The sequence below is a fragment of the Dermacentor variabilis genome, chromosome 8, assembly GCF_050947875.1.
Source record: "Dermacentor variabilis isolate Ectoservices chromosome 8, ASM5094787v1, whole genome shotgun sequence".
Lineage (NCBI taxonomy): Eukaryota > Metazoa > Arthropoda > Arachnida > Ixodida > Ixodidae > Dermacentor > Dermacentor variabilis.
In genome coordinates, this window is record NC_134575.1 from 15,177,243 (window position 1) to 15,192,480 (window position 15,238).

A 15,238-nucleotide genomic window follows, 5' to 3' on the forward strand; every position below is an offset into this window, starting at 1 on the left:
GTCTCTCTACTTCGGTCAAACCTGACCGCCAACTCTTTGCGATGTTAAAATAAACGAGTTGTTTCGTTGTTACCAGTCGACTCATGCTTTACCGGGACCTTCGGATGCTTCCAGTGGTACCCCAGGCCGCCAGGCCAACGCTACCCTTGGGGCTTGCGACCCAGGTACAACCACGGGCGTCAGCGCCGAGTTCCCAACAGATCGTACCAGCAGTCAGATCCAAACACTGGCCCAGCAGCAACGTCTTTCTAAATCGATGAGTATATGCCCTGTGTACAGTTTCATAAAAGGTAAGGTTTGGGAAAGTTACTGGGCCAAATTTGGCTCACATTCAAGAAACTGAATTGTGATGAATAGGACAATAGGAATTATTTATGGATATGGTTGAAATTATTTATATACGCGGGTTTAGAGTACACCTGCACGGAATTGGTGACATTATAAAACTGATTTTTACATCACAAATTCTTAGAAACACTACATTTCCTCCAAGCATTATTTATTGCTAGAACAAGTGAGGAAGAAGGTCTTCCGAATACCAGGTAAAATAGTGTGCGTAGCATAATCATCTCTGTATCTTTTATACAACAGAAAGGTGGGTCCCGGATACGGTCAGTGCAATGTGACTGATTTAAGTTTATTTCTCAAGACTTGCTGAAAAAGAGGCTGAACATTGGAACATAATAAATGGAACTATTGCTCAAGCACAAGAATGTACAAGTACAAGAGCCGGGGCTACAGGCGGGCTAGTGAACAATACAATCGGGGATGACAGAGTATCAGATATTTTTTGTGCATGTCCGGCGAAATACGTGTACGGGTGCAGATAACAAAGCACTAAAACATATTTCAGAAGTCGAAACTAGTTATTGTTAGCTACGACTCCAGTCAACTAGTTTATCAATAGGGCGATTGGTTCCCCTGCTGGTGATCCCATATGAAGCGAAACAGTGTCTCTTGGTTCCCAACCATTCGCGCCAAGCGACGGTTGGCAATGAAAGAGAAAAAACAATGGGGGTTATCCGCGAGAAGAACACGCAATTGACGGAAGGCAGTGAAAAGGTTAGAAAGAAAGCGAACCCAGTAGAGAAAAATTTTTTTTGTCTCCAGATGCATTGTCCAACCAAGTATATAAGTCACTGAAAGCAGTATGATTCGGACGTGAACTTGTCGTAAAAGATGGCACAGGTTTATAGCATTACCATTCTGGCCGTTCTGGCTACCTTTGCCTTCTATCTCCGTTCGCCAGGGGGCAAATCCCCTTCGTTTTGTTTAGCATCTCCACTTCCTGGGCCAAATCCTGGCGGCAAACAATACGTGCCGCCACGACGACCCCTTCCGGGAGGAAGGCATCAGGGTGGCCGTGTGCAAGGGCCACGCGGGCAGCAACTGGTGAGACGACCTGCAAGCAGTAATTTACGTGGATGAGCACTCCGTCCACAAGGAGTATGGACAGAGTGTAAAAAAGAGAAAATGTAACTATTCGGTAGGTAAAGCCTATTTTTCTGTGTCTTGCTTTTGGCTTTAATCATTTACTTCTTTAAAACAGGAAAAAAGCGCATGGAGTTTTTTTGCCGGAATTAGGTTTTAAGAGGAAGCTTTAGCTCGGGCCCAACTCCAACGCGACCTATTCAAATACATGAAACACGCAAAAACACATTTCTGAGATAACCCCTGGACCGATTTTAATGAAATTTGCTGTCTTTGAAAGAGAAAGCTAAATTCTAGTGACAGTTGGGAGCGGAATTTCGATTTATCACGTCAATTTTGTGAAAGGGATTTTCAAAATTCGGAAGGTTGAAAAGAATAGACGCACGAAGTTTATAAATTAATAGCTCTACATGAAAAACACATATCGCGGTTCTGTAAATGGCATCCATGAGATCATTCAAAGCGGAGAAATTCAATTCTTCAATTTGTATCTTACGTGAAGTTGTTACGTTGCCTACAAAAATACTGCAAGAGCTGTAATTTAATATTACTCAAATTTTTAGGTTCATGTGTTGCACAACAATTTTGTCCGCTTTAGATGTACTATCAGATATCGTTTTATAGATATATGATCGATAGATATATGATAGATATATATATATATATATATGTATACAAATATCTATATTTATATATATTTTATAGATATATGATAGATCGTTTTATAGATATAGATATATGTGATATCGTTTTTCAATGCTGAATTACAGAGTTCTAAACTTGATTGTTCCGTTTTCAGGAAATTTTCCATTTTTGCCCATTTTAATAATACATTGACGACCTAATTCGAAATTCCGAAACCAACAGTCACTAGATTTTAAGTTTTTCTTTTAAATGCCGCAAACCTCGTCAAATTTGACGTAGTAGTTTTCGAGAAAAACGAATTATCCTTTTACATGCATTTAGATGTATTTAGATAGGAGCATCCGAGCTCAAGCTCCCTCTTAAGAGGGAGTAGTCGGTGAAACCAACTTTGTCAGTGAGCGCACAGTGGCCACCGGCGCACAGCTATGAGCTTCATGAGTTCCGATGCAATAACCGTGACGATGCCATCTTTTTGGTAGTCTTTATAGTTTGCCTGCCGCTGCGACGAAAAAGAGAAGCGTGGAGAGGAGGGGAAAGAGAAGTGTGCAGAGGGGTTGAGGGAGCATTCGCCCAGGTCCTTGGAGTCATTGCACTGCGGCCACTGGCATGAACACAATAACTAGTCATTTCGTTATGTTATATTATTTCGATATATCTGACCTCATGAGCACTTTTATTTCTGTTGAAATACATACTCTTTATTTCAGCGCAATCTAGTCAGTGCATGAGCTTCTTCTATTGCTACACTGCTGCTCGTAAACTTGGCTAATCAGTATTTTTTTATTTTATTGTACCCACAAGATCGACCGACAGAGAGGAGTGTGTAAGAAAACATACACAAGTAAATAAAAAAGCAGCAAAAATGGTTAGTTATTAAAGCAAAATTTACTAGTTAATTGCATCCGGGAGTGATGATGTCTGATAAGGCCGAACAAAACTTTGAGTTGTCCTTGATTGCGACAACTGCGCCGGGAAGATGGTTCAATTCCTGAGAGGCCCTAGGAATAAATTATTCGTTACAGGTTCTGGTGCGGCATTGAATGATTCCAGCCTTATGGCTATGATGAATGCGAGAAATGTAGGTAGGAGATGATATAAGATTATCGCGCAGGTAGGAATTGTGGAAATATAGTTTCTGAAATAAAACAAGGCGAAAGAACTTACGCTCGGCTGAGAGAGGAGCAAGCAGCAAAGAGTTTTCATGACCGTTACATTTGATATGCCGCTGCAATTGCTATGAATTAAACGTGCTGCATTGTTTTGTATTGGTTAGAGTGATTGAATAAAGGTATCGAGGTGCGGGTCCCAGATGGATGAGGCGTACTCCATTTCCCTCCTGATAAGCGTTTTGTATAGCATTAATTTTAGTGATGTAGGAGCAGAAGAAAAATTTCGGCGAAGATAACCTAGCATGTGATTAGTATTGTTAATTACATTGTCTATGTGCAACGACCAGGAATATGACGAAGTTATGTGGACGCCTAGGTATTTATAGGAGGTTACGACTTCTAGGGGAGTATCACCAAGGTAGTATTTCAGCGGAGGAATATTGCTGCGAGTTAGACGCATTAATTTATATTTAGTTACGTTAAGTTGCATTAACCATACGTCACACCAGTTAGAGATAGCGTTTATATCGTCTTGTAAGAATTTGTTATCAGATCTGTCCAAGATTTCACGGAGGATAACACAGTCATCTGCGAAAAGCTAAATATTAGAACCAACGTCATTGGGTAAGTCGTTAATGTAAATTAAAGAAGAGGAGAGCCTGTAACTGATCCTCGGGACACACCAGAGTCTGCAGGATTAGATGGGGATATACAATTTCTTGACACAACACTTTTGAAAACGGTCCAGTTCTCATCAACAGTGTGATCATCAAATTGGCTTAGGGAAGAATCAAGAAAATTAGCTAGTTTAATATTATTACGATATCATCGAGCGATGCTCAAGGGACGAGCCGCCGCGAGAACGACGAAGAAGTGGGTCTGTGCCCTTGGCGCGAGTGAATGTCGGCCTGGTGCTCTGGCACAGTCCAGTGTAAGTAGCCTGTAAATAGCCTCTTTTGTAATTTAAAGTAATGCCCTTTGGATTATGCAACGCCCCTGCCACCTTTGAGCGTATGATGGACTCCTTGCTCCGAGGTTTCAAATGGTCCACATGTCTCTGCTACCTCGACGACGTCATCGTCGTCTCGCCCACGTTCGACACTCACCTTGAGCGTCTAACAGCTATACTTGATGTATTTCTAAAGGCGAAGCTCCAACTTAACTCGTCCAAATGTCGTTTCGGCCGCCGCCAAATTACTGTTCTGGGCCACCTCGTTGACGCTTCCGGAGTGCAGCCTGATCCCGACAAAACTCGCGCTGTCCGAGACTTTCCGGTTCCGAAGACAGCCGCAGACGTTCGAAGTTTTGTAGGGCTATGCTCGTACTTTCGTCGTTTTATTCAAGATTTTGCGGCAATTGCTAGACTCCTCACTAATCTTTTGAAGAAAGGCGTACAATTCTCGTGGGGTACTGCAGAAGGCGCCGCCTTCTCTCGTCTCGTTACTCTTCTCTCCTCACCACCCTTTCTCGCCCACTTCGACCCTGATGCCTCTACAGAATTGCGTACAGATGCCAGCGGTCATGGCGTAGGTGCCGTCTTAGCTCAGCGTCAGCGTGGCCAGGATCGCGTTATTGCTTATGCGAGCCGCCTCTTCACACCATCGCAGCGCAACTATTCCATTACGGAACGAGAATGCTTTGCTGTAGTCTGGGCGGTTGCGAAGTTCCGTCCTTACCTTTTGCGGTCGCCCTTTTTCCGTAGTCACTGACCATCACGCTCTCTGCTAGATCTCATCGCTAAGAGATCCTACAGGCTGGCTTGGTCGATGGGCTTTGAGGCTACAAGAATTTTCATATTCCGTGGTCTACAAGTCTGGACGCCTGCACCAAGATGCTGACAGCTTGTCGCGTTACCCTGTTGACGACCCTGACTCCTCCAATATTGCTAGCGCTGCTTGCGTATTCTCTGTGTCGCAGCTGCTTCACTTCGCCGACGAGCAACGTCGTGACGCCTACATCACAGCACTCATCGACCGTTTTGAACACTCTCTGGCCGACGCCACACTACACCTCTTCGTCCTCCACGACGGTACTCTGTACCGTCGTAACCTTCATCCGGACGGCTCTGAGTTCCTACTTGTCATACCTGAGCATCTCCGCTCAACCGTTCTAGAAGAGCTTCATGACGCACCAACGGCTGGACACCTCGGCGCATCTCGAACCTATGACCGTGTACGTCGCCGTTTTTTCTGGCCGGGCCTTGCCCGTTCCGTACGACGTTACGTCGCCGCTTGTGAACTTTGCTAACGACGCAAGAAGCCTTCCCAGCTCCCCGCTGGTTACCTGCAGCCGCTCGACATCTCTGCCGAGTCCTTCCACCGTGTCGGCCTAGACCTTCTCGGCCCATTTCCGGAATACACATCAGGAAACAAGTGGGTTGCAGTCGCGGTGGACTACACGACCCGCTACGCCGTAACCCGCGCTCTTCCGACCAGTTGTGCAACTGATGTTGCGGACTTCCTCCTGCATGATATCATTTTGATTCATGCTGCTCCGCGTCAATTGCTAACAGACCGTGGCCGTACGTTCTTAGCCAAAGTCATTGACGACATCATGCGTGCTTGCTCAATACAGCATAAATTTACCACCTCCTGCCACCCTGAAACGAACAGCCCTTACAGACGTGCTATCCAAATACGTTTCAGACGACTTCCGTGACTGGGACCAGGCTCTACCTTACATCACCTTTGCGTACAACTCGTCCGGTCTCGACACTGCTGGCTTTTCTCCTTTTTACCTCTTGTATGGCCGTGAACCAACGGTACCACTGGACACTGTGCTCCCGTCCACCACAGCATGAACTAGCGCTTATGCCCGTGATGCTACTGCCATGCTGACCATGCTCGCCAACTTGCGCGCGCTCGTCTACAAGTCTCTCAAGGCAAACAAAAGCAACGCTTCGACCTCCGTCACCGTGATGTCAATTTTGTGCCCGGCACCCTCCTGTTGCTTTGGTCACCATCGCGTAAAGTTGGCCTTTGTTAAAAACTGCTTTCCTGCTGCAGGGGCCCATATAGCGTGCTTGGCCAAGTGACCAATGTCACCTACGAAATCGTTCCTGCTATGCCCACTACGTCCACTGCTGTGACAAGCAGTGACATTGTCGACGTCGCCCGACTCAAACCATGCAACTCTCCACGCCCCTTAGATATTTAACAGCACTGTGACGGCGCTTCTGCCGCCTGGGGGTAGTATTACGATATCATCGAGCGATGCTCAAGGGACGAGCCGCCGCGAGAACGACGAAGAAGTGGGTTGGTGCTCTTGGCGCGAGTGAATGTCGGCCTAGTGCTCTGGCTCCAGTCCAGTGTAAATAGCCTGTAAATAGGCTCTTTCGTCTGTGTCTTTCTACACGTAACAATATTAATAGCGTCAAAGTTTGCCCTGTCGTAGTGGTAATTTTTTCAACAATTGGTTTTATCACAGGAGATAATATGTTGAAAGAAAGACCCAGGTGATCGCTTAAGCCCGGTAAGCATGAAACATTCGTAACTATGTCAGGATGAGAGCATAAGATTAAGTCAAGTAGGTTAGCAGCGCTTTCCGACATCCCAGTCGGTTCTAATACTAATTGTATTAGGAAAAACACAGAACAGAGATCAAGAAAGTCGTTACTTTATGAAGAAAATGATAACAGTGCGGAGGTTCAGTAGTCCATCATATGATGGGGAAGTTGAAATCCCCCAGTAATATAATGTCGTTCGAAGGATGCCGCAAACTGAGGGTGAAGCCCATCGTGAAGCACAGCGGAGAAAGTGCATGGGTAGGATGGAGCGCGGTAGCAAACAGTGATCGTAATTTTACGATAACGCATATCAACGCACGCGCACACAACTTCCGGGTTACAGTGAATGTGGACTTGATGACTTTGCAGGGGCGTTGAAATAGCGAGTAGTACGCCTCGCTATTGAATGTGAGTACAGTGGCGAAGAGCAATATCTGTCGTAATACAGTGCGTTCGAGGGGCAACAAAATACGTCAGCCAGGTATCGCCGAAAAGCACCTGTAAATGCAACGCGAAAGATTCTCTGCCCGGAAAAGTCAGGGAAACTTTGCCTGGAGAAATATATCAATTAGAATAAAGTAATTTTCGGTTTAAAATAATAAAAAGAGATACATGTAGGCGCCCATTTCTGAAAATAATAACCAAGAAACGCCGACCCTGCATCACCAAACCTATTTGTCATAGACATAGAACCAACGAGGCAATTAAAAGTCACAGCATGAGCACTTGACGACAGCAGCTTTCAAGGGGCTATCAAATTCTCTAATTGTGTTTTCAGATGCGTAAACGTCTGTAGAATGAATAAGAAACCAAAGGTTTCTTTGCCTACCTCCCTATGGTCTCACATCGGTTGCCCATTGGGTTATCTCGCCTGATAGCACAAATAAGCCGGCTAGCCTTGCCAACAAATTGATCTACAACATAGCTCCAGCAAGCGCACCTGCGTTCTGCGTTAGGAAAAAATTCTGCGACGAAATGCAATATGCGCATATGACACCGCCTGATCATAACCTCTAAATAAAAAAGATCTCGTAATGTAAAAGCACGTGATAAGCGATAGCTTTTTCTTTAATCTCATATTTGGCACACACTCATCCTGGGAAGCTTAAAATGTGCCAGTGGATGTTCTGACTTCTGCAGGACAAAATCAAACGGGAAAAGATAGCGCCAGTGAGCACGCCTCTGTTCTGCATAAAACAATGAATCACGACAAAAGGTCCTTACAATGTTGTCTGCTAGATACCCGAAAATCATATAGACATCAAAATAGAGTAGCGCACAATATGAAACGACTTCACCATTTTCCATAATTTTACATAAGTGGTACCCACTATTGGCCGGGTCGGTGTTTCCATTGAATATGTTTCACTTGCTCTGGGCTCAGTGCGCAAACCTTCTGAATGGTTCACAAGAGGCTAGTGCATCTTAAGATTTGTTTACATATATCTGTCGTATTTCTCTATACATACAAGTTTCACATCTATTCACTCCTTCAGTAACACCATACATTGTCCATCGCTTTATGGCAACATTGCGTCAACGTCTCACGATGTCCATCCCCTGATTTTGTCTGTTTCGCAATAGCTTGTGCACGGTAAAATCCGTAACCACAAATATTTGATGAGGGCGCATGCTGCATATTTGTAGAAAATTTAACAAGTTGGTTCAGATTGATTTCGGTGCGCGCATTGGATCCGCATAGCTTTTTCATGTTCAATGTCAGAATGCATTCCCACTTGGTGCCCTGTAAGGAAACCTCCAAGCGCAGCCGACCTGGACACATTTTCAGGATGCAACGTGCCAGTTAACATGTGTGGCTTAATATGTTCTACACTTTGTGAATGGAATGGAATGGAAAACTTTATTGGTTCTTTAAGATATTCGCGAATTGAGGACGAAGTCTTCATTCTTGAAAACTTTGGGTCCTCTTCAGCCTTGGGTGCGCCCCTATTCCAGGGCACCACTGAGTCGGGCCACCTCGCTTGCGTGTGCTATGAAGGCCCCTTGGACCACTAGCTCGCAGCTGGTGAGCCGGCTCTCCCATTGCGCCGCACTTGGTATTGTATGTTTGTAGAATGTCTTGTTTCTCTCGCATTTCCATGTGATGTGATATAGTATTGGCCTTGCTCCGCCCCACGGGCATACGGCGCAATATTGTGTGGGGAACATCCTGCTTAGTATGTAAAGATTTGGAAAGGAAGCCATCTGCAGTCTACGCCATCCTGCGGCTTCCTCCTTCGTCAACGCTTTGTGTGGGGGGAGGGGGGCTATTGGAATTTTCGCCCCCTATATAGGTTTAGCAGCTCTGAATAGCTGTCCCCGCAAGTAATCTGAGGCTCTCCCGGGGGGACTGAGGTGCCCGCTCGTATGGTGAAGCCTCGAGCTAAGCTGTCCACCCCTTCATTGCCCTGAATCCCTGCGTGTCTTGGTATCCAGATTATGTTGTGTGTAGGTTGTCCTTCATAGAGCGGTGCTTTAAAAAGGATCTTGAGTGCCGTGCTGCTTATTCTACCCCTGATATAGTTTCGGCACGCCTCTTGTGAGTCTGTTAGGATGTTGAGGGATTTTCCTGTATCCTTCCTCTGCTGCCAGTGCGACAGCTATTTCCTCTGCTTCGGTTATGTCTGATACCGCTGCCGTGAGACTCGTGATTAGTTTGCTTTGATTATTAGCTACTACCGCTACTGCGTGCTTTCTGTGTTCTTTTGGATAGATGGAAACATCTGTGTAGAGTGTGTTGTCTCTCTGCCCCATCGTTCTTTCGTAGAATTCTGCCCTAGCCTGTCGCCTGCTGGTATGGAGATTGGGGTCCATATTGTGGGGGACAGGTTGTATACGTAGTTTCTTCCTTAGGAGGTCCGGTATTATTGCCCTACTACTTTGCGGTTTTTCTATTTCCCAACCCAACTTGGTCAGGAGCGCCCTTCCTGTTGTTGTGTTACTGAACCTTCGCGCTTGTGCCTTGAGCTGGCATTCTTTTAGTTCTTCAAACGTGTTGCTGATTCCCAGTTGCATCAGCTTGTCATTGGATGTGTTTCTTGGGAGATGAAGGGATGTTTTGTATGCCTTCCGAAGGATTGCTTCGGCTTGTTCTCTTTCGGCTTTGATGGTTACATGGTACGGCAGGGAGTATGTGACCCGGCTGACCACCAGGCTGTTGACAAGCCTGAGGGTATCTTCCTCTTTCATGCCGTATCTCTTGTGCGCAACTCTGCTGATCATGCGGCCCACTTGTCCAGCTGCTCTACTCAGCAGGCAGAGGGTGTGGCTGCACCTCCGGCTGCCCTGCAGCCACATGCCGAGGATCCTGATCATTTTCTGTTCCGGAATTTTTTGGCCTTCGAGTTTTACTTCGAGTGAGGCATCTGTTGGGTGCCTTCCCACTCTGAGGAGCTCAGACTTCTCCGTGGAGCATCTGAGGCCTCTTTGCTGCGTATATTCCTCGATGCAAGCGGCGGCTTTCTGTAGCGCTTCTTGCTTGTTCCCTAGTGATCCTTCGGTGGTCCAGATGGTTATGTCATCTGCATATATGGCATGACTGATGCCCTGGACTTCGTTGAGCTTCTTCGCAAGATTGACCATGGCGATGTTAATAAGTATCGGCGAAATTACCGAGCCCTGCGGAGTGCCCTTGCATGGCGTTTGAAAGGTGCCGCTCCGCAGGTCTCCGAGGCCTACTGTCGCTGTTCTATCGATGAGGAAGCTTCTCACATAGGCGTGTACTTCCTTCCCGCAGTTGGTAGTGTTGAGTCCTTCCATAATGGCGGCGTGGGATACGTTATAAAAGGCCCCTTTGATATCAATGGCCATGATGACGTTCTCCCCGTTTTTGGGCATTGGCTCGAGTACCTCTTCTTTTAGTTGTAGCAGTATGTCTTGGGTGGATAGGTTTGCCCGGAAGCCGAACATGGTGTTGGGGTACCACCCTCCGTCTTCTAGGTGCGTTTGGATTCATCGGGTCACAATTTTCTCAAACAGCTTGCCGAGGCACGAAGTGAGCGAGATTGGTCTGAGGTTTTCAATTTATAGTTTCTTGCAGGGCTTGGGAATCATGACCACCACGGCGTGTTTCCACTCCGCTGGGACAAATTATGGGACGTCTTCCCATCATTTGTTGAGGTAGATGGTGAGTTGGTCTACTGCTTCTTCACTTAGGTTTCGTATTAGCGAGTTGCGAATCTTGTCCGCCACTGCCGCCGTGTTCTTCGTGGTTGCTCGTATGGCTTCGACAACTTCTTCCCTTGTGATGGGCCGGTCTGTTGTGGAGTTCTCCTCTCCTTGGTAGTAGCCTTGATAGCATTCCACCAAGTCTTTCCCATAGCATTTTTCTCGTACTGCTTGGAGTAGCTGGTCTTCGGTCCCTTCATATTGGTGAATTAGTCTTTGAATAGATTTGCTGCTTTCTGTTTTGCTTTTGCTTGGGTCCATTAGTGTTCTGAGGACCTGCCACGTTCTAGCTGTGCCGAGGGTGCCATTCAGTGAGGTACTAAACTGTTGCCACCCCTGTCTCGCTAGCTGCGTTGCATATTCCTCCGCTTGCTGTGTTATTTCAGCAATTTTCTTCTTTAGTTTCCGATTTAGTTTTTGGCGCTTCCAGCGCTTGGTTAGGCCCCGTCGTGCCTCCCATAGTCTGAGGAGTCGCTTGTCCACTTCCGGCACTTGTTCTGTTCGATCTACCTCTTTGGTGCAGAGGTGCCTGATTTGCTGTAGTTGTTGGCTCCATTCTTCTACTGAAGTTATATCCTCCTTTAGCTGTTTGCAGTGGATTCGGAAGGCGTACCAGTCTGTTAGGGTTGCGTTACCAATTTTCCTCTTCATGCTTTCTGCTTCCGTGCTGATCCTAATGATGTAGTGTTCGCTTCCCAGATTTTCTTGCAAGTTTTCCCATGTCGCTTGCTTGGCGCCCCTGACAAAAGTTAGGTCGGGACATGTGTCCACACAGACGCTATTCCCCTGTCTAGTCGGTTGGCCCTCATCTGTGAGTAGTTCGCAGCCTATGTTTTCTGCTGCTGTACAGATGCTGCGTCCCTTTTTGTCTTCAATTCTGCTGCCCCATTGCGGGCTTTTTGCGTTAAAATCCCCGGCTATTATCAGGGTGTTTTGTCCCGCTAGCTTTTTTGCTTCTGTAAAGAGTTTAATGAAGTCTCCCCTATTTTTAGGTTGGCTGTATAGATTAATTATGAAGGTACTTTTAGCTTTCCGCTTCCTCTTGGGGATTATCTCGGTTACTATGTGTTCGAGCTGTGTATTCTCGAATTCTTTGTGTGCAATGGTGGTGGTTTTGTTGCTAATTAAAGTAGCTGTTCGTCCGTTCTCCTGGCAAGTATATCCTATCAGGGCTGGAATACAGTTTGTCTCTTCTAAAGGTATTAGATCTGGTGGGGTTCCTCTAGTGCTAATGAACTGCTGTAGGAGCCCTTGTTCGCGCTTGTAACTCCTGCAGTCCCATTGCGATATCTCTAGTTGGTTTTGTCCTGCCATGTTGATGTATTATAGTTTCCGTTCGTTCCCTGGGATTCTGATCCGAACCTGCGCTCATTGTAGAGCCGGTCTCTGGTGTCGTTTACAGTTTTCTGTGTGTTTTGATTCTCTACATAATTTCGAAAGCTCTGATCTTGCATGGCTATCTTTCGATTTAGCTGCTGCATTTGCTGTTGCATTTGCTGTTGCATTTGCTGTTGCATTTGCTGTATCATTGTTTTCAAATCGTCTATTGGGGAGGTTCCCCCTTCGTTAGTCTGTAAGCTTCCTACGCTCTGCTGCGGGGGTGAGGATGGCCTGACAGGCGGAAAACCTGCTTTTCGCGTCTCTTGTATTTCTGCTATTAGCTCACTTATTTGTTTTTTGAGTTGCCTGTTTTCCTGACGGATCTGTTCCTGTTCCCTCTTAAGATTATTAATTTCGGCAGTAAGCCTTTTTTCGTTTTCTGTTTGTGTGTTTGTGTTGTTACTGTTGTGCGGAGCAAAAAGCGTCTTGGGAGGGCCGGCTCCCCAGCTCACCTTAACTACGCCGCTCTTCTTCTGTAGTTGCTTCGGCTTCGTCCAGGCCTGCTGACCGCCCAGGGGTGGGTAGGACTCGTCCCGCTCCCGGCTCCGGTCCTGGTCTCGGCTGCCACTGCGGCCCCGGCTGCGGCTCCTCGACTCGCTCCGGTAGTCGCCTCGCTTCTCCTGGTCTTCGTTCCGAAACCAGCGTGGGCGCCGCGCTCCGCCTCTGCTTCGGCTGCGGCCGCGTCGTTGCTGACCCTGGGGTCCCCATCGTAGTTCGCTTGTTGTCTTTAAACGTTGCTTGCAGTCCTTTGTGCCGGCTGCGTGGGGCTCCCCACACAGCAGGCACTTGGGTGTGCATTGATGGTGTTCCTCTGGATCCTTTTGGCCATACTGCCTGCAGGTCTTGACCCCGGGATCGGGCAGACGTCTGACCGGTGTCCCTGCTGACAGCAGATGTAGCAGATCTGTCTCCTTGGTCTGTAGGGATAGCACCACATTTCTCCCCCATAGTAGAGAACTTGCTTGGGGAGGGTGGGGCCATCGAAGGTGATGACGGCAGTGCTCGACCGGCCTAGCATTCCTGCCGCCAAAATTTTCACACCCTGCGTTCGGATTCGTAGGTTTGTCTCGAGTTCTTTGGCAGGGGTTCCCGGGTCCACCCCGTGGATTACCCCGAGCAGCGTTCCTTCCGGCGCCGCCACGTGTACGTTGATGCCGTAGCTGTGCTCTCCAAACTTCAGCTGCGTAATGGGTCTAATTTGTTGAGCAGCGCTTTCGTTGTCGGTGCTTATAATAATGATGTTGGAACCTGTTCGGAGTCGGATAATGAGGTCTTCTGCCTTGCATCCATGTCCGGTGGCTGCAACCACCGCCCGCGCCACTTGGTGCGTCTGCAGGTTCTTCACTGCTAGTCCCTTGGGCCTCAGGACTATTTTTAAGTCGTCCTTGGGCAGCGGAGGCAGTCTCCTCCTCGGCGCTCCTCCCCCCTCTCTTTGATTCGGTGCAGCTGGCGTGCCACCTGTGCTCTTCGCCGAGCCTAGGGAATTTCCGTTCCCTAGCCCTGTTCCCGCCAAAAATTCTGCTTGGCTGCCGCGTTGGCGTTTCTCCTCCCGCTTGGAAATGGCTATCTGCCAGTCCGCGTCCTCGTCGAGATTTTGACTTACTTGTGACGTTGTGGTCGCTGGCGTGTTGCTTTTCAGGCCTTGAGTGGCTGCCGCTGGTCCATGATCACGGGTCCCCCCGGCCACGTCTCGGTAGTCTTCGTCCATGATTTCGTGGTTTTCGGCCATGAGATTCGTCGGATCTCGTAGCGGTGTTTGTCCTAAGCTGGGGTTGAGTGCTCGGGCTATCGCTCCAGGCTCCTCTGCCGTTGGCCAAGGCCGGGAGGGCCGCAGAGCCCCGCTGCCGTGTTAGGTCTAATAGGCCTAGCTCTGGTCGGCCACTCGGGAAAACTTCAAGCCCGAAAAAAAAATCCAAAAATACTGGACCCACCGGCTTGAAAGTGGGTTCCGCGTGATCCGCTTCGCTGTCGGCGTCGATTCCAACCAAAATTCGGTGGTCCCGTCGATTTGGATGGGTCAAGAAGCCCAAAAACTGCGGAGCGCAAGTGAAGTGCGTCCGCACAGACCCACTTCGTCGTCGTCCCACACTTTGTGAAATTGCATTGTGACACTTCACGCTGCACATATTAGCACTGTGCAGCATGCAGCTTCCTCATATTACTCTTCCACCACTTCTTTTTTTTCATTTGTATGCATGAATGGCCAGTCTGACGAACAAACCTGCAGGTGTCAAATACGTACTTGTGTACCATGAAGCGTATTTCTTTCCTCTTCAGCGCCTATGTCTTAACACCATCATCATCGTGCCGTGCGCTTTATCTTCGTCAAATTTCTCAGGCGGAATGAAGGTTGTCCATAACGTTGCGTCCCTGTATTTTCACTGCATTGGTACGTTCTATTCATTTTCAGCGATAGTTTCACGTTTGCTCTCACTCCGTCTATCTCCCGCTTGAGCCTTTAACGCTGGTTCACAACTTGTATAATGGTTATTCCTTTAATGCGAAGCCATTCATAGCTTCATCCCACACACTTCGCGGAAAGTAGGTTCCTGTCACATTTTGCTTCCAACACATTCAAGAAAAGGAAATGTGAGGCCAGTGGTACCAACCAACCTCAGTCCTTCTGCACAGAACGCAGCACCAGTGGGGTAGATGGCACAAGCAAGGACTACTTATCAACTGACTAAAAATTTTCAGTGCGGAAAGCGCCCATGGGTACGCCCGCCCTTATTTCTACTGATGTGTCATAAGGAGGGGGGAGGGAAGAGGCTCCCTTGCGTTCGAGTCAACTTACATATGTGTAAATACGGCACACGAAGTTCATTTTCCTGACAGAAAGGGCTGCCCTGGTACGGCTTTCGTCTTTACGCCAATATGCTTACGCTATTCAATGCAACACGCAATACTCCGGGCAACTTTGCTGCCATGTACAACCTAGACAAGAAAGGGACCATGCGGATCTCACCTTGTACAGTGGCTTATTGTCGGAACGTGATCCTAT

The 15,238-nt window shown here is 47.6% G+C and overlaps 1 protein-coding gene across 1 annotated transcript; it reads right to left on the reverse strand.

The window, feature by feature from the left end:
- Positions 1 to 438: 438 nt before the first annotated feature.
- Positions 439 to 13,945, reverse strand: LOC142590838 (uncharacterized). The gene is made up of 3 exons (XM_075703241.1): positions 13,841 to 13,945; positions 12,690 to 13,430; positions 439 to 1,402 (listed from the first exon to the last, which is right to left on the reverse strand). The coding sequence occupies exons 1-3, from the start codon at positions 13,943 to 13,945 to the stop codon at positions 1,220 to 1,222; spliced, it is 1,029 nt and encodes a 342-aa protein (XP_075559356.1). The 3' UTR covers positions 439 to 1,219.
- Positions 13,946 to 15,238: the final 1,293 nt, after the last annotated feature.

Coding starts and splice junctions, on each gene's coding strand:
- LOC142590838 (XM_075703241.1), bottom strand. CDS start 13,945: ATGGACGAAGACTACCGAGACGTGGCCGGGGGGACCCGTGATCATGGA. Junction 13,431..13,840: donor CAGCGACCACAACGTCACAA/GTAAGTCAAAAT, acceptor TCAACAAATTAG/ACCCATTACGCAGCTGAAGT. Junction 1,403..12,689: donor AGAAGAGCGGCGTAGTTAAG/GTGAGCTGGGGA, acceptor TACTGCTTGCAG/GTCGTCTCACCAGTTGCTGC.